Source organism: Alligator mississippiensis, chromosome 2 (assembly GCF_030867095.1).
Source record: "Alligator mississippiensis isolate rAllMis1 chromosome 2, rAllMis1, whole genome shotgun sequence".
Taxonomy (NCBI): domain Eukaryota; kingdom Metazoa; phylum Chordata; order Crocodylia; family Alligatoridae; genus Alligator; species Alligator mississippiensis.
The window spans coordinates 77,659,122-77,677,977 of record NC_081825.1 but is presented as its reverse complement, the minus strand read 5'-3'; the positions used below and the strand labels follow the sequence as shown (position 1 = coordinate 77,677,977).

Here is an 18,856-nt window from a genome sequence, read left to right as displayed (position 1 = left end):
GGGGACTCTGGTTTACTTAAACCAGGAAGGGGTCTGGGACAGAAGTTCCATAAACCGGTTTGACCTGTATCAGTTAAATCTGATACTACGTTTAACCAGGTTTATCTCAAACCAGTTTCAGCCATTTTGAAACTGGTTTCTGTGCTCTGGACTTCTGTTCTGTTACAGGTTTAAACTGGTTTCTACTCACTTAAACCGGTTTACGTGTAACTTCTGTCCCTAGCCCTGTTGGGCCAGGGTGATGGCTCTAACTCATGGCGTTTTATGTAAAGCACCATGATTTGGAGAGGGGTGATAATATCTGTAGGTACCCAGTGTCCTTTGACCTGCTTTAGCTCTGATCTTTGATTTGAAGATGTGACTTTTTTGTGTTTAAGGCATAATTCTGTCTCAATGTATACTGAATCTCAGGCTTCTTACTGGTGTAACTAGTGACATCCATCATGATAATGCTTGTTGAGGGAGACACACCTGTCTAAAAGGACTGGACTGAGACGAAACTCAACATTGCTCAACAAACAACTACAGGGATCTCTTAGCAACAATTTTGGTTATATTGATCTAAATCAGATCTAACCCAGTTATTGACATGTGTCATGTTCTATGTTGCACTTTTAAATCCCATACTCATCCAAGATTACAGCAAGCAAACAAACAAATTGCATCCTTTCCTAAAACTCGCTTCAGAGTATGTGTAATAGGAAGTTTGTGGCAAGTGTTAATAATGTGGGACATATATATATATATATTTTTTTAAGCTAATGCTCAAAAAAACATTGTTCCAAGGACCACATTTATAGCCTTCACTTAAAAGACAGATTCTGTTTTGCCCAGTGGGGACTGCTAGGTCTCAATCTCTCTGTGAACTCAAGATCTTTTGGTTGCACTTGTTCTCTCACATACACTGAGGTAGCTTGTATATTTCTACAGAAGCTCCAGGAAATGGCCATAAGTCGTATAGTCTTTTTCAGGATTTTTTGCCCCAGCCAGCTGAACAAAATGAAGCATCAGTTTCTGAGTTTTTAAACCTTTTTCTGACTTTATAAAAAATTGATTTCAGAGCAGTAGGGAATAGATGCTTACTCTATTTAGAGATAAAGAAATGTTATCATTTACAAAGTTTTGTAAGGGATTTGAGTTCTAGCCTTATGCCTAGAACAGGATACCAGAGCTGGATATATGTTTTGATGAAAAAATTAGTTCATCGTCGACCTTATTTTCGGCATTTGCTAATCATCAGGATTTGAACAATGACTTTATCTATTTGAGCTAAATAATTAAGTACACTAAGTAGTAGGAAGTGTAGGTTCTTTTCTGTGTGGTTCAGCCATTAGAGAATGATGTGTAACATACTAAAACAATGAGCTACCGTTTTATGTATAGCACAATTAAATATTTATGTTTGGGCATTACCTGCAAGGGGCAATGCAGCAAAGTGACAGAGGCGTGCGTCTATTTTATTGGTGATCAGGGAATGAGATTTGAAATCGTAATCTGACTTGTGACTCAGTTCATCTTCTCCTGAGTGAAAGGGTATTTTGATAAGAATCTGTTCATGTTATTGTTTTGTCCAATTTTGCAGTTCTGGATAGAGTTTGCTAAAGCGAAAGGCTGATAAGCATGCTTGATGATAAAATGTACAAGGACTTCGGTAGCAAATCTTCAAGAGGTCATTTGAGAAAATATCAGTTGGTACTTTTAACAATTATAACTTAGCCAAATAGAAATAGTTTTTTATGGGAACAGCAAAAAGAGCCAACCTGATAACCCCCTCCCAAATGTTATATACATGTTCCCTATCTTTATTTGGGTTTTATACTATTACCCATAAGGACCATAACTGTAGGATTAATGTCTTTCCATTTCAAATCAATAAGGATAACTAAGTTTCCAGTGAACTTCATAGAGCCTCTTGCATTTTTCCCTTTTTTGGGTAATCATCTGATTGGGGTAAAATGTTGGGGTTTGAGTTGTTTTTTTTAGTTAGTACTCATTTTTTAGTTAGTATATTTTTTTTTGGCTGGAAGGTGATTACTAGGTAAAAGGGGCGTGGTTGTGATTTTTCACTTTCTATTCGTGTTCCTGTTTCCCTAAAACTCTAGAAGGCTTCCAAATGTTTTGGGGCTAGGCCTGCTTTGGTTGTGGGCACAAACGACAAATGCCTGGTGGGGGCGCAGTGGCACAAACGACAAATGCCTGGTGGGGGCACAGCGGCAGCAGTGATCTGGGAGCCCGCAGATGCCGCCGGTGGTGTCGGCCACAGGGTGGCAAGCGGCAGCCTTGCCACCCTGCAGCCAACACCACCAGCAGCACCTGAGTATGGCAGCGCCTTTTTGTAGGGGGTGCGCTGCCATGCTCAGGGGGTGCATGTGCACCCGCATACACCCCTTATGCATCACCCCTGGTTGTGGGAAGGAAGGAAGGCTCTGACCCTCTCCTGGATGAGGTAGTGCTCAAACTAAGTGGTATATCAATACCATCTCCATTCCCCAGACCTAGGCCAATGATAAGGTATACTCTATGTACAGTTGCATATAAGGTCAAGAAACTGGGAGAACCCCAGTCTTTAGATAGGTCATGAAATCAAGTCATGTTGTGCGTCACTTTCACTGTGTATATGGAAATTAAAGGCACCTAGGACAAGAAAGCTGAGAGATTTCAGTAGTAGGTAGGGTTACAGCTATGTAATACCTTCAGTAGGGACCTACATAATTCATGGGGGCTGCCCTTTGATAACTTGGGCCCAGGCAGCCATTTCGTGGGTGGAGCATGGTGGGCCCCTCCATGCCTCTGGCTGAGGGTCCCTGGTGGCCTTGCCCCCCCCCCCCCCCCCACTGTTTGGCTGTGGGGGCTTCCTGTTGCTGCTGATTGGCTGAGAGAGCTGCACATCATGCAGCCCTGCTCCTCACCACCGATTTGAAGAGGGGCAGAGCCACATGACAGGCAGCCCTTGCAGCCTGTTGGTGCCGAGGGGCAGAGGCGGTAGCCATCTTGCTGACAGCCCTTCAGCCAGGCAGACTCTGCCCCACTTCCGTGGCTTGGGAAGCTGCAGCACTTGCTCAGTTTGCCCCCCTTGCTCCCCCTTACAGATTTCACAGGCATTGCCTGGACTTTTGTGGAATCTGCAGAATTCGTAAAATCATGAATTTGGTAGGTCCTTAACCTTCAGTAATTTGACAGGGTTTCCACTGGTAGTTTGGTACACCATCAGAACTTTTAGGTTGCTCCTCTCCTTTTGCCCCCCATATTAAATGGATACCTTGAATTTTTCTTTCTGGACTGGAATGTCTTTGGCATCTGTGTTTGGAGGGCATAAAGACTGATGGATTGACCCTTCACGCCGTACTTAAGTACTTTTGAGATCTGTATCTGTTTTTGTTACATAGAGTATTCTGTGGGGACTTATAGATGGAGCTGTTGAAATAATAAATGTGATGCAAGAATCATCGCATTTCTTTCCTCCTTTAGCCTTTGACAACAGTAAGAAACATCACGTATTCCTGTAAAGCCTGATAATATGGGAAGGATACGGAGTTGAAGGTTGTACCTCATAACACATCAGCGTAATACTGCTGACATAGCAGTAAAAGGATTGAGTAGTCATGCAGATAGAGTTATCCTTTAAATCTTGGTGCCCAAACTAAGAGAGAGGCACTCATTTGTAAAGTCATGGAGGTGTTCTGTAAAAACTTCTCAGACTTTGCTCAACAGAGCAATTTACACATCTGCTGTCTGTAAGGAATGAAGTTTCAAAAAGTGGTCAGATTTTTTTTCTAATGAAAAGTATTAGGCTACCTTGTGACTACTCCCCTTTAATGTGTTTTGTGCCTTGCTAATTCACTCCCCATATTCCCCAAACACAGATATTGTAATTCCTGTTATCTAATCTGTCTAACCCGGGCTTGTCCAACATGTGGCCCACGGGCCACCATGCGGCCTGCCAAGGCATTTTCTGAGGCCCACAGTGCTGCAACTTCAGCTGCATGCTGCTTCTGCTGGCTGGTGCAGACCCAGCTGGGTCCATCCCATCCAGAGCAGGATGCGGCTGAAGCCGGCTTCCCACAAGCTGCTGGGGATGGGAGGAGCCTGGCTGGGTCTGCACCGGCCAGCAGAAGTGGCGGTGCAGCCGTGTGCTGCTTGGGACAGGACGAGCCCAGCCAGAGCGGCAGGGGCTCAGCTGCATTTTCCCCTGCCTTCACCGGTCAGTCCTGAGTGGCACATGGCTCCACCACCACTTCTACTGGCTGGTGCCGACCTGGTTGGGTTCCTCCCATCCCCAGCAGCACGTGGGAAGCCAGCACGGGGTGGGGCTCGGCAGGCAGGGTCCTGGCATGACCTCTGCGGGGCGAGGCGGTGGGAGCCGGTGTCTGCCGAACCCCGCGCTCCGGGTTCGCAGTGCTGAGGCCACCGGGGCTGCGTGCGTGGGTGGCCGGGCACCACGGTGAGCGGGGCTGTACAGGCGGGCAGGTGAGGGGCTGCGGTGCAGCGGCCGCCTCACTCCAGCCCCCCTCAGGCAGCGCTGGCTTGTGGGGCTGCGCTGCTTGGGGGATGGAGATGTGGAGCTATTTATTTCTCCCCTTCAGTCTCTCGGGCAGTAGCTGGCTGGATGCAGAATGGGTCCCTCCTGCCCCTGCCCACCAGCAGCTACCATCAACCTTGCAGTAACAGGTAGGTGGAGTAGGGCTACACAGGCAGGGTCTGTTTGGCCCAGGACAGAGGGTGTTTGAATATGGCTTGCCGGCCCACTGGGTGATAAAGTTCATGATCCAGCCCCACATTCAAAACGGTTGGACACCCCGTATAACCCTGTACTCCTAAATGTATTTACATTTCAATACTTAGATTGTATGTAATGCAGACACAAACAATTGACATATTAATTGTTTACTGCAGACCAAATAACTGGCACAGGCACATTATAAAACTGAAAATAAAATCTATTTAGAAAATAAGATTTAGTAGGGACTCTAACACAGTAGTTTGTTTCCACAGTTCAGCAGCAGTGCATAATACAGCTTGCAGCATTAATGTGCTTTACTGGTAATGTTAAAATACTGAATGTATGATCAAGTACTAATTTTGTACATATTGTGTAGTTGACTTTGATTTTCTTCTTTTAAAATCTGTTAAATAAGTTACATTTGTATCCTAATTAAAAGTCTTTCATGTGAAATATTCATGAACTTACAGCTTATTATAGAGAGTCATTTCACAGAGCTCAGAACTGGTCTCTGTGTAGCTTGGTTTAGTTTGGGTAAATTTTTAACACAGAACCCACATTGTCTTTACATGTGTTCAGACACTGAGAAATCAACTTGTAATTATTTTTAATTTAAACTGTACTGTATATCATGGCGTGGATGACTTATATTTCTCACTGGTTTGATGAAGACGATTGGTATGAAGGACAACAAAGAGTAAGAATTATTTGTTTAAATTACCCTTTTCTATTTTATGTCCTTACATTTTTCTTATTTATACCGCTGTTTACTGTGTTACCAATATCGCAAGCAATATATGTGCTATAGTACTTAGAATGGACCATTAATAGTTATTTATGAGGTTTTAAACCTCTGATAAATATATTTATTAGGATGTTATTAGCATTATTATTTTAAATATGCTAGTAAATGCAGTGTTAATAACCAAAGAAAGACCTTTTCTAGTCTTGGAATGCCATTTTGCCACACAACTGCATTTTTATTGTATATTTTAATATTCAGTAAATATCAAAGGTGAGGAAATTAATGTAATACTTGTGAACTAATTATAGAAAAGAACAGAGCACAGTGAAACCAAAACTCTTAATACAGTATTTAAAATACTGAACATCCAACTTTTACCAAGGGTGATTCCAAGGTGCACTATAGACATTTTTATATGATTGTATGTGACCATTAAAATTATTTCAAAATAAGAAGTGGTTGCTATAGCAACCTTTGCAAGATGTCTTGGAAATGCATTTAAAAATATGTTTGATAACCATATGCCTCAGGCAAGCTTGATCTGTTACTGCTTTTAAGTTTCTTAAAGCAAGAAATTAAAGAAATGCATATTTCTTACAGAATATAATATCTACATTTATGTAATTGCTTGGCGTGTTTAATTTTTTACTGTAATAGTATGATTTTTAGCTATTAGATCAGTTTGCAGTAGTTGTTGGTGGTTTCTCTGTTCCCCAGTAGTATTATTCATTAATTATTATCATTTGCTGTTGTTAAGTGCCAGTTACATACTCACTACTGCATTGTAGAGCTAGAGGATTTTAATGTTTTTCTATTATTCTTTTTTACTATAGCTTTTTTATTCAATTAATGTCTCTGATACAGTGTCATCTTCTGATAGCCATCCAGGAAGTACCCATTTGTGAGATGGATTAAACATAGCTATGTTTTAAACCTATATTTTTAGGCAATTAACCAGAAAAAAATGTTCTCGTGAATCTAGTACATTTTTCAGAAAAATCAAATCATAGTAAGTTGGGGTGGGGGGAGGAGTGGGTGGGATTGGGGGTGGTATATTCGTCACTGGTTGTTCATCTGGGGGTGGGAGAGTTGGGGGGCTGGATAAAAATAGCCCTTGGTCTGGGGGGGTAGCCCCCTATCCCCCCAAGCCTCCCCTGCAGGCCCCATTAGCCCCCCTGATCCTGCAGAACCATCCCCATCCCAGTTCCCCTCCCCCACACACACACTCTGCTAGCACCCCCCAGTCCTGTCAAGCCCTCTTGGAGCCCCGCACCATGGACCTGGTTAGCCCCATGGATCCTGCTTGGGCCAGTTTTCCTGCCTGTGGACCCTGCTTGCCTCCTCCAACCCCCTGTGCACCCTGCTTGCCCTTCCAAGCCCCCCCCCCCCCTCCTAACTTACCTGAGATCAGGTGGCCATTTTTAACTCGATCTAACCTCTCTCTAAACTCCCTGAATGTCTGTACATACCCAGTATCTCTGTGATGGTTACAGCAATTTCTGGTGTAGAAAACTAATTATATATAAAATGCATTTCTGTTAGATTGACTGTTTTAAAACGAAGATTCCGGTACCACGACTAGCTGGATCTCTACAAATTATACGGTTGGAAGCGGTGCACTACATGGTGATTCGAGTTGACTGTGTATATAATTCAACATGTCTGGTATTCTGCTAAGAACATGTATATAATTTTAAATGTCTGGCATGCTATTAGGAAAGTTCTCTGTTCTGTTTACAATGGCCACTACAAAATACTGGTATTGTGTGAAAGTTATCATCTTTTTGCAGTTGCTGACAAGAGACTTCAGAAAGAAAAAAAAATAGATTTTGCATTTAAAGATAGAAAATACAATAATGGACTGTGCCAGTAGGGGTACTCATAGTTAAGACTTTACAACTGTAAGGTCTTTTTTTATTTGCTTTTGATTGTGTCAAATTTTCAAAATTAAGCTGTTGAGGCTGAAACTTCAGTGCTAGGGATCTATCTCAGATTGTGGTTCTTTTTTCTTTTTTTAACGTTTTAGCTACGATTGATGTTAAAATTACAGATATCACTCTGCTTGTGTTCTCAAACTCTTCCAACACTTTCTTTGAGAATCTATAGCTCCTCTATGCTTTTGAGCTGGGGCTTGACATTTTAGCAGGGGAATCTTGTGGAAAAATTGTGATTATATCATTAAAGATTGTATCATGGATATACAAAATGAAGCTGCATTAATGGCCACCTTAATTTTGACATTTTCCTAATTTATGGGGACTCTGCTTTGAAACTATAATGTTTTTAATGTAGCTTATTTTAATTAAATGGATTTCATACTTCTGGTATGAAGTATAAAGAAAGTCACTCCTAGAGGTGGCTAAATGTTGTTTTATTTCTGTTTACCAAATATCCTCATGATTTTACAAGCTGTGAGTGGAAGAAACAGTTTTGGCTCTCAAGGAGATAATTCTGACTACTAATAAAATTAGCCAAATGACTATGTAATAGACTTTGTTTTGAAGGTTGGGGTAGTGTGTGAATGAAAAGATCACTAAGTTCAAGTGCTTAATTTTTAGCTTGGGAGAATGAAGTGTGTCCGTCTGTCCATTTCCTTAACTCTTAACTTTTGAATTCCTTGTCTTACACTGAGAAGAGTATCATGACGAAAGCCAGTTTTACAAGATATACAATCAGGCTTATAAGCAGATCTGAAATTTTGAAAAGGACAATGTGGGAGCAGTAATCACTGCAGGGATGGCTGCCTTCTGCCTACCATGGTTGGGCAAACCACAACAGAGGAGCAGCAGCCAGAGACTTAGGTAAGAATCCCTGAGGGGGCAGGGATTCTTGCTTGCTTTGGGAATTTAAAAAAAAAAATGTTCCTGACTGCTTCTCCCATGATACAGTCTGGATTCTGCAAGGGACCCAGGCATCCAAGGCTGCAGGGAAAGTGGAGCTGCTGTAGACTATAACTAAGCTTAACCTATGAAGCAATGACAAGCTGCAAAAGTGTGGCTAAGCAGAAGGCCTCAAAGCCTGTGTCTGTATGACTGTCGTGTGAACTTTTGCACATGTAACAACTAGCTTGGCCAGAAAATGCCATCAGTTTAACAAAGCACAGGGGCTGAAAAAAGACATAAAAAAAGACCATACATTATATAATGGCTTGATCTTAAAATATTAAAATGAGTGTAAGACCAAATGTATTAAATGCCATTTTGCTATAATAGATGTATTTTTGTTAAAATGCTTAGATAATCTGTAAAAAATAAATAAATAAATAAATAAATAATAATAATTAAAAAAATTAGAAAAAATCCTTGTCACAGAAGACCATAAACTGGGATAAAGTAGTAACAGGTCAGTGTTAAACAGTATTCCACAGCAGGGAAGAAAAGGAGCTAAGAAATCCTTCCTTTTACTTTCCCAAGCCTTCCATGTCCACAGAAGATTTGGTTCAATCCAGTTCTTAAAAGCTTAAGTGAAAAAAAAAAGGAATTTAAATAAAACTAATTAGAGATCATTTATTAGAATATTAAAACCAGCGAACTATAAATATTGAGCATGGGGTAAAAATCCTTGGACTTCTACAAAGCTCAGCACACCAACACGGGTCCCCAGGGGAACAGAAAAGCCTGGTCAGTGGACCCGTTTCTTTCCTCAATCCAAAGCTACCAAAGCATTGTCTTTATTGATGCAAGTAAGTCTTTGCTTTTGCATATCCTAATAAAGCTTTTGAATTATGATTAAAATGGTCTCATTGGTCATCAATTTCCTCTCACCCAGTTAAAATTTTGAAGCAACACTGCCAAGCTACATTTTGTGGCAACTGTGCCACAACACCCCCTCTGGATCTGCCCCATGTTGGGTTGTTGTCCCAGCTGAAATGTAGCTGAAGTCAGTGTAGTCTGTGTTGTCTCTCTCTGCTCAGACCTGATGAAGAAGTCTTTAATTTGAAAGCTTGTTTAACTGTATCCCAGCTGTGCAGTTGGTCCAGTATCACCCTAAGGGCCCAGCTACATGTTTAATTATAGTTGGATAGAAACCAGCTCTAGAGTTGTTACACGTTTTCAAGCACTGATTTTATAGTTGATTGGCTCTTTTTATACTCATTTTTATCAGTGTTAATTACTTTGCATGTGTGACTGGTCTGAATTTATTGTACGATCACCAGTTAATTGTGTAATATGTGGAACATGTAGCAGGGGCCTAAGAAATCTTTGCCTCTTTGAGAAGCTTATAGCTTTGAGCAGATGCTTCCTGTAGGAGGATGTTGCTGAAGCTCCCAAATCTGTCTTAACCTATCTCAAACAAAATTTTGTTTACTTTCCCCATACCTGTCATATTGATGATATGGACATTCTGCAGGCCCTGGGCTATATAGCACAAACATGATGATAATATTTTCTGTTTCTGATTTCTTTGATATTCCTCTGCACTGGTTGTTATTTCCACTAAGATAGGTTAGGATTTTTCATGATATTTTTTATTGGCCCAACTGTATAGTTGGGAAAGCTGCTGGAGAAGCTTCTAGGCATCCTGGGAGGGCTTATCCTCAGGTCTGAGAGAGAAGCAGACACAGGCTGAGCTAAACACTGTACCAGAGAAAAGACTCCATGAAAAAGTAAACAATTTGCTTGGAGGGATGGGAGAGGGCTATGAACTGGGAATGAAGAGGTATTGTGAGGAGCTATTATAAGATGAAAGTGCAGTAGAATAAACAATCTGATTAGTGGCAGAGCAAGACCATTCAAGAAGGGGTGGTAATTGCCTATAAAATCTTGGGGGATTATTGGCAATATTTATTAGGGTTTATAATGTACTAAGAGGTCAGCAATAAAGTGGTTTAACATTATTGCCATTTTAACTGCCATTAGGCTATAAAATTAACATTATTTGAAAGTATGGGACATTTTAAGACTTCTTTTCCATAGTACCCAGTCTCTAGGCTGCTGACACTTCCAAGTGGTATCCAAAACCCAGGACATAGGAAGATTTAGATGTTTCAGAAGGGTGATCCAAAAAGCTTTCATGATAACCAGGCTTCTGCCTAGATCTGGCCAATAGGAAATAATAAGCACAGGGGTGAATCTGAACGTCCTCCCCCTGTCCAGAGATTAAGATGGCTGGAGGACGCAGTCTTAAGTTCTGCTCCATGCTCTATATTTGTGTATGCATTTTCATTTGTATCAAACAGTGACTGGATAAAAATAAAATGTCTTCGGGGAGTGTCCTCTTCCGAGCTAGGTGTACCAACTACTAAGCGGTATAGTAAGGCCTCAACATATGCTCTTTCTTTCTTGCCAATTAATAATGCATCCAATAGTCCTGGAGAAAAATCTGGGACATAGGCCATGTTCAGATATTACATTTCTAGCAGGAAAATCATCACTCTCCCAGTAGAGAGTGCCAGCGTATATGAACTCATTCAGTAACTCCTCAAGGAAACTTGCCCTATCCATGAGAAAGATCTTCTAGCTTGACAGATGTGAGAGTTTCTTTTACTAAAATGAATGCCTGTACACTCTACTCCTCTGTGATTGGGAGGAGGCCAGCTGTAGCTCCTTCTGCACCCGGCACACAGACCAGGGGGACCCCAGTCTGGGAAAGGTGTGGAGGCATTTCCCGACAGCTAGACTCCTGTTATGACTCTGGTCTGAGGAAGGCGTGGGGGCCAGGGAAGAGACAGCATCTGTGGGCTAGAATGCTTATATGCTCTTCCTCTCAGGACAATTTAATAGAAACAATAGAAACAAATATCTGTCCATGACCCGGCTCTTAGACGTTCCACAGCCTAGCTACCACTTCTAGGTAGCCTGGCCACCATAGTGCAGTGTTGCAGATGAGCTCTGATAAGAGGTATAGTGTCACGTGAGCATTGCTAGACTTCTGCTTGCTCAGGTTGCTCAGGGTAGCCTAACTCTTATTTTGGCTGCGTATGTCCTTTAGATTTAGCCCCAAATCTACATGACTCTCAAAATAATGCAAACTGGCTCTCTTAGACATGTTGTTCAAGACAACCTTCTCAATACAAATAGATTCCATGCTATCTTAACTATTTCAGATATTAGAAATGTGATGGTCAAAAGCCATCACTGGGGCCTAGTAGCTACTCATAAATGCGTAGTCATTGCTGCTGTTTAAGAAGTCGTCACTTGATGTAGCTCACTTTTGCCTTCTATTATTGCATCTACCAAGAAACTGATAACTAACTAGTGCAGCAAGTATTCTCTGCCACGATTCTGACTTTTCATAATTGAACTTCTGGTAAGTGTTTAGTTCAGAGGGATAAAGAAAAAGGGAATGGGTTGGGGGTCACAGTTCCCTTTGTTTTGTTATAAGCAGAGGGAGACCTTCTCCTTTTCCCGCCTGTCCCCACTCACTTCTGCTCGTGGGCTGTACCCTGCCCTGGTGCAGGCAGCTGGTGTTGGCTGCTCTTGGGGCTATTCTAGCATGGGCTGGAGTGAGTGCGGACAAGTGGAGCCCTGGGTGGCGCAGGGTGCGGCACTCACTCCAGCCCTGGCTTCAGCGGCCCCAGGAGCAGCTGACACCATCTGCCTGCACCAGGGCACGGCCAGGCTCACAGGTGAGTGGGAACAGGTGGAGCACATTGCAGCCCAGCAGCTGCAGGCAGCTGGTGCCGGCTGCTCCCAGGGCTGCTGCAGCCGGGGCTGGGTTGAATGCCGCTCTGTTTCCACTGCTTTGCTGCCTTGTGCAGCCCTGAGAGTCACACCCCTTCCCCCGCTCCTTCCCTCGTCCCAGCCCTCATTCTCTCCCTCTTTCCCTCACTGCCATGGGAACCTATCCCTATCTGTTACATTGTAAAGTGGGTTCGATTTATGCAAATTTCATTTATGCGCCATTCTCTGGGAAGGCATGTACTGCATAAATAAGGGAAACCTTTACCTTGCAAATAACATTTTTTTCCCCCTACTCTTTGGTTCATGCAGCAAGAACTCCTCCTATGTCCATCATTTACTTTAACGTAAGTGATGAATGAGCTTTTTTCCATGAGCATTCGCGCTGATGCTATTAGATCTGTTAGAAATCTCAAACATTCATCTTATATTAAATTTGGTTAGCTCATGTCCAAGGTTTGGTGGCAATGCTGTAATCACATGAATTGGTCTTCCTTTTGATCCTCTTCTCCAGATCCCAGACTCCTAGATCAACTAGAATACATCCAGAGGAGTGTGAATTGTAGCTGCAGTTCTGTCACCCTGTAATAGGGTCCACTATACCCACTATCTGTGGATGTGGTATCCCCATGCTTTTGGGCTGGTTAATGTTGGTGTTGGTATGGACTCATCCTTGCATCAAGAGCACAGGGACTTGGCCCTCGCATATGTGCTCAAGAAAAGTGTCCAGGTGAATTCTCCACATGCCATTTTCCTCATTCTAAATACAGTAGTTGCGCACAATCGTATGATAGTTTAAATAGCTTTATAAATGGTGATGGTGCTATTTTTACTTAATTTTGTCTATTATAGTTGCCCCATGGGACAAATCTTTTATTTTTTGCTAAGCATTTTGGATTTAAGTAGGTGATTGGTCTTGTGCCTTATACTCTTCTTTGACTTTAGTCTTCAAAATGGTTCCTTAAGGCAGCAGGGGCTAACCTTTTTGGTAAACAGGCCACAAGGTTAGCCCTGCCACCTTCTGAGTGCCACTCTCAGCCTTCTCTTGCCCAATCTGTTGTTCTGCTCTGTTCTCCCTACCTGATCCGGTGCTGTTCTCTCTGATGGGTCTGCTGCATACCACTTGTGGCACACATGCTGTAGGTTGGCTACTCCACTTTTAGATTTTACCTCTATTTAAGGCTGAATCATAGGGGAAATTTAAAACAATGTAACTCAAATGTTTTATTTCCTGGGAAGTCTGGGAGGTGGCATTGCTTTTAATTATAAGAATTTAATATATACATTCCATATATCTTTATGTGGAATGTAACATCTGAAATGTCAGAGAGCTTTGTTTTGTGAGGGAAGCTAAAGGGTTGGGGAGAAGAGGTAAGAATAAATCTTGTAAATGAAAGTTGGATTCAACTGCAGCTCCATGAATATTTTAAGATAATAAATTCTAAAATAATATTGAGAAGCATGCTAGTTCCTGGTAATATTCAAAGGCTGAAAGCAAATAAGCGAGCATAGTGAATGAACAAGCACTGATGGGTGTTGATAAAGGCAAGGATAATACATTTTTAGTGTATTATATTGAATATAATATTCAGTATAAAATGTTTTATAATTATTGTTTCTGTATTGCAGTTGTTTTATACTATTTTGGAGTGTTATTAGTGAGACTTTGTTTGCTTAATTCTTTGTTGAGAAGTCAGTAGATTGAACTATATTTTAATAGGAGGAATTTCAGGTTTGTGGAATAGTGAAGGTCAATTCAACAAGGTTTTACTATACTAATTCATATTTTATATCCACACTTATGTGGCAAATACAAAGCTTAATATGAAATTTAGAAAATGTTCAAACTTTGTTTTAAATTGGTGGTCTCTTTAGAATAATTATCTGTTGACTTCCATGGACAATTTGTTCTTTTCAGTCTTATGAGAAATTAAAAGTCTATATTTTGTTTGTTTGAAGTTGCACGTGTCCTGAATAATCAGCATTATTCTCTCTGGAAACAGAAAATTAACCGTCTAAAGCAGGGCTGTCCAACTGCAACTGGATGTGGCCCACAGAGAGTTAATCTGCATCCCCTGGGCTCCCCAGCCTGTTTGCCTCTCTCCACACTGTTCTGGCTGTAGCAGCACCCAGGGTCTCCAGGCTTCTCCTCCCTCTTCCATCTTTTGCTTCCTGCACCTGGCCCATGGGGTGGCACAGCATGTTGGAGCCTGTGATGGGGGCGGGGCTGCACATGATGGCACTCATTTGTGCAGTGCATCAGGGGAGGGGAGACCTCCTGTTTGCAAGTTGTATCAGATGGGGGAGAGGGAGGCATCTGGCAGGCCTGAGACTTCTGCTAGTGTCCCCCACATGGCATCCAGCCCCTGCTGGCACTGTGCAGGTAGGATGCAGCCCCTGGCTGTTTAGAAGGTAGACAGCCCTAATAATAACTATTATTTTAATTTTGTTTAGAGTAGCTATACTCCTGTTTTTATATTCAGCTCCCTATGGAAGAACTGTTGTAACAATGGCACCATTATTTTGTCTGTGGTTTGCTGCTACCAAGGCTGGAAGAGGGTGGAAAAGCTGACTTTTTTTTTTTTTTGCACTGAATCCCAGAGTCCTCTCTCTAGACTTTAAGTAATCCATGTTAGAGAGCCAGAGAGTCTGTTCTTCCTGTGGGGCTCTAGACACATCCCTTCTCCTCCCCTCATCCACAACCTTGTGAAGAGATGATGCAACTGAAACTGTGGCTTATGTTGCAACCATGGCTTTTTCCACAGATATGAGTAATATAGCTTAATATCTTTTAAGGAATTTTTTCCCTGAATCTTTCCAGAGGTTTGAACTAGACCTTTTAATGATTACAGTGTCAGTGACAAACAGCCACAGATTGGCATGTGTGACACCCAGGGAAAACTGTTTGAATTCAAAAGCCTGTGTTTTTAAGTCACCTTGTGAATATCAAATCTGAACTATAAAAAGCAAACTTTTCCTCTAAGATCATAGAAACGGAGGACTGCAAGGGTCCTCCTGAGCTACTGGGTCGAGTCCCCAGAGCTTAAGGACAACTTTTTGTGGATGATCTTGTGGACCCTTTTGTTCTTCACTCACTCTTGTAACACAAAGTCCATTATAGGGTGTACACTTACAGTATGTCACAGGTAAAATACAGAGTAGACAAGGATGCTGCTAGTGCTTTGCCATTCTCCCACCTCTAGCTGTTGCCAATAATCAGTGCTTCAGAGAAACGTGAAAAAACTGAAGCAACTAACTAATGATTTTTAAAAAAATTCTCTCATCTTTCTTCACAATTTCCAGCAGGCAACCCAGCAGAATCCCTGAAGGTTGGGATTACCAGACTCCTCTGACAGAGGGAATTTCCTTTCAACCTCATTTGAAGGAAACTGAATACTTGAATCAAAGTATCTCAGGGACTGACTACTGTTCTAAGATGACTTCTGTCCTATACCTCCATTCATTCCATAAGTTTGTTAAGATCCATCTTGAAGAAAAGACAGTTATTCTAATTTAAAGTATGATTTAAAATTTGCCCAACAGCTGGTGGTAGCAAATTTGTCTGTATAAATGAAAGTCACTGATAGGGGATTTAGTAGAAATGGGGAGACATCTCATTACAGATGGTGGTTCAGAAAACTGGGGCTTTGGATAATCCTGATCCTTCTATATGTGTATGTCACTTGGATGCAGTATATTCACATTCATATGCATACACATTCCTACATACATATACATATACATAGGATGGACAAAACACATGGGATAAAATCACTGAACATAAAAGGATGTAAATCTTCATTATTAATTGCACATACTAGTCTGTAGTTTTACACACACACACACACACACAGAGTATTGTACAAGTCCTGTCTGTTCACTGAATATAAAAAGGTTGTTGTTCTGTAAGTGATATTATAGTACAGTCAGGAAATATAACAAATGCATGAAAGAGTACATGTAGGCAGAGCAAAAAGAGTTAGGTTGAAATTAAAATGGTGCCTCTTAAAGAGCTGCAGTTGCCAGGCTACTGACAGCGCCGTTTTGTATGTGTGGTGCGACATAATGCTCAGGCTTTTCTCTTGCATCCTTTAGTAAGTCTGCATTATTCTGTGAACATCAAGGTTTAGTTCCTTTATCTATCAAGTTAAGTGATTTCATTCTACAACCAGACCAAGAGATTGCATTGTTGGGAGCAGAAGGGTTTTGGAATGGACGTGGAAATTCTTAAGTGGTTCACAAAAAATGATACCTATGCGAAGGTAGGGATTACATGGGCATGTATCTTTAAATGATGCTGTGTACCTACATCCATTTATCCAGTCCATTTTGTTAAAGTATTTATATATATATATATATATTTTTTTTTTTTTATTTTTTTTTTTAATAATAATATCTCTCTATGGTAAACAGACTTTCAGTTTAATGCTATTTTCTATGTTTAGCAGCCAGGAAGAACTTAAAATGTTACTGCTCATCCCAATTGGAAAGAAAAAAGGCTTTTGGTGTTTTTCTCCACCCCCCCACCCCATCTCCTTGGAAACCATAGACATCCTTTCACAGCATCTTCCCCAGCTCTATATACATTTTGCAGAATATTTTAGTAAGCAAAATTTTCAGTATAGATTTACAGGTTAGATGTAATAATTTATATAACATTTGTATTTTGAATAGAAGTGTCTTGTTTAATAAAGTATGAGGAAAAAAATCACTGCTGCTAAAGATGCAACATATGACAATTCAGATAAATATATTGCTTTTCTAATTTGCTGCCATTTTGTTCAGGGTGATGAATGCTGCTTTCTGTCTCCTAGTGTAAGCATGTTCAACTGAAAACTGTAATGTCCGAGTAAATCTGCAGGAAACTTCTTATGCACAGTGTTAGAGAGAGATAATTGTTTATCTTTTTGTTTTTGTTTTTTTTTTAGCTGGGAGACATTAACAAAATGGATTTCAGAGCAGGTATTGCCTTTATAATGTAGTAAAACCAAAGTATTTTGTACACATGCAGCTCTTAACTCTTTTCATAAACATCAGAATAGATTAACAAGTTGACAACAAAACAGATACTGCTAAGAAGAGTTTAAAGTACTTTATACAGCATAGTTTGAAGTAAGAACTTTAAATCTATATTTACAGAATTTTGAGTATTTCCAGATCAGAAGTAGTAAAAACACCATGAAAGATAGTTGTACCAAAACAATTAAGCTTAAGCATTTACTGGTATCACAACAACAGAGTAATATTAAAGAAAAACATTTTTTTTTCAATTTTTTTGTCTGTTTAGAGTACAGCTTCATTTGGAGATTACGCTTTAAGAACAGTCACTAGATTAATCAAGTTAGGATTTTCTTTTGAAATGATCATGCTCAACCTGTTGAATTTAGTCCACTGTTGCTGGATCTCTCTGAAATATATATTTTTGTCTTTAATGAAAATCTAGGGTTTGGGTATCTGAACAGTCAAAAATACTTGGTCAAATATTTTAAATATTGATTTATTAGGATACTGAAGAGAGAGGTTTTAATCTTCAGTAGATTAGACATTGGCTAGTTACAAAAAATCAAGTTAGCTAACTGTTATGAAACAATGAAATTTAAATTCTAAAAAATTGGAATTTTTATAACTATCAATATTAGGTAAATGTTAATATGAAAGATATTGAAGACTGAACAAAATAAGAGGAAAAATATTAAGCAGAAATAAAGTGCACATAGTTGTAAAAGACAAGTCAGTTTTTACAATGCAGGTATACTAATCAAGAAGCAGGCCAATTCCTTCAAGCATTTTGCTGTTTTTATTTGGAAATGCTTGTAGTCATAGCAGGTGGCCAATAGAAGCTTTTTTATGCTACGGGTTTTGGTTCTTCTAAGTACAGAATAGCTTTTGCAGCCCCATATGGATGGATAGGGGAGAGGGAAGGGAGACTGGAAGAAATCAGGAGAGAGGAGGGTCAGTAGGAGCCCTCACTGCTGCCTTTGCTAAAAGATGATCCTCAGATAGAAAAGGTAGATGTTTATCTATGCAATGGCATGCTTGGTTTCGTGGGCTATTTGACAATTTTTGACTGCAGTCAAATAATATGCAGTCAGTTGACCAGCTCCCCAGCCCAATAAAAATATTAAGAAAGATAGAGTACATATTTGGGCCTATATTTGAAACATGTTAGCTAATATGGATTATTTTGTGACGTGGACAAATGTATTTGGAATTAGGCTGAGATCACTAACTCATTTTGTAGCCATTAGAAGGCACTGTCTTTTGTTTGCCATTAAGCTAGGCTGCATTTAAATGAGCATCATACAGTCTTTGCAGTCCATGAATAGTACTCCGAGCTATTCAGACCTCTGTATAGCAGGGACATCAAACATACGGCTTGAGGGCTAGATCATGCCTGCGGAGTTGCTCTGTCCAGCCCATCAAGCTGCTGACAGGCTCCTGGAAGTTGGAGGCATGGTGTGCCACAGAATCCATGGCAATTGGAGGTAGGAGCTCAAGCAAGGGCTAATACAGTTCCAGTTGCCCTGCATCTGCCTTGCTTATCGCACTGCCATGGCCCTGGCTTCTCAGCCACTGACTGTCACTGTCCCTTTCTGGATCTGTCCATGATGCAGTTAGAGCTGCCATCATGGCACAGGACACTGGGTGGTGTCAGTTCCTGCTCCAGCATGGGTTATGTAGCTGTGCCAAGCGCTTGGGCTGAAGCCAGAGCTGCTTCCACTAGTGGTGCACCAATAAAGATTTTTTTGGCCGATACCGATGGCCAATTAT

The 18,856-nt window shown here is 40.9% G+C and overlaps 1 protein-coding gene across 4 annotated transcripts in view; it reads left to right on the top strand.

Annotated features, from left to right (window-relative positions):
- The window catches only part of WDR17 (WD repeat domain 17), a 120,535-nt gene that overhangs the window by 14,572 nt on the left and 87,107 nt on the right, over positions 1-18,856 (top strand). Inside the window, exon 1 of one of the 4 annotated variants that reach the window (XM_059721863.1) lies at positions 12,644-12,815. The exons of 1 other annotated variant lie outside the window; for it this stretch is intronic. In XM_059721863.1, the coding sequence (XP_059577846.1) occupies positions 12,702-12,815 (114 nt within the window). In that variant the 5' untranslated portion in view covers positions 12,644-12,701. Of the gene's footprint in view, positions 1-12,643; positions 12,816-18,856 lie in introns of those variants that run through there. 2 more of the 4 variants (XM_019481369.2, XM_059721861.1) reach the window with 2 other exon arrangements.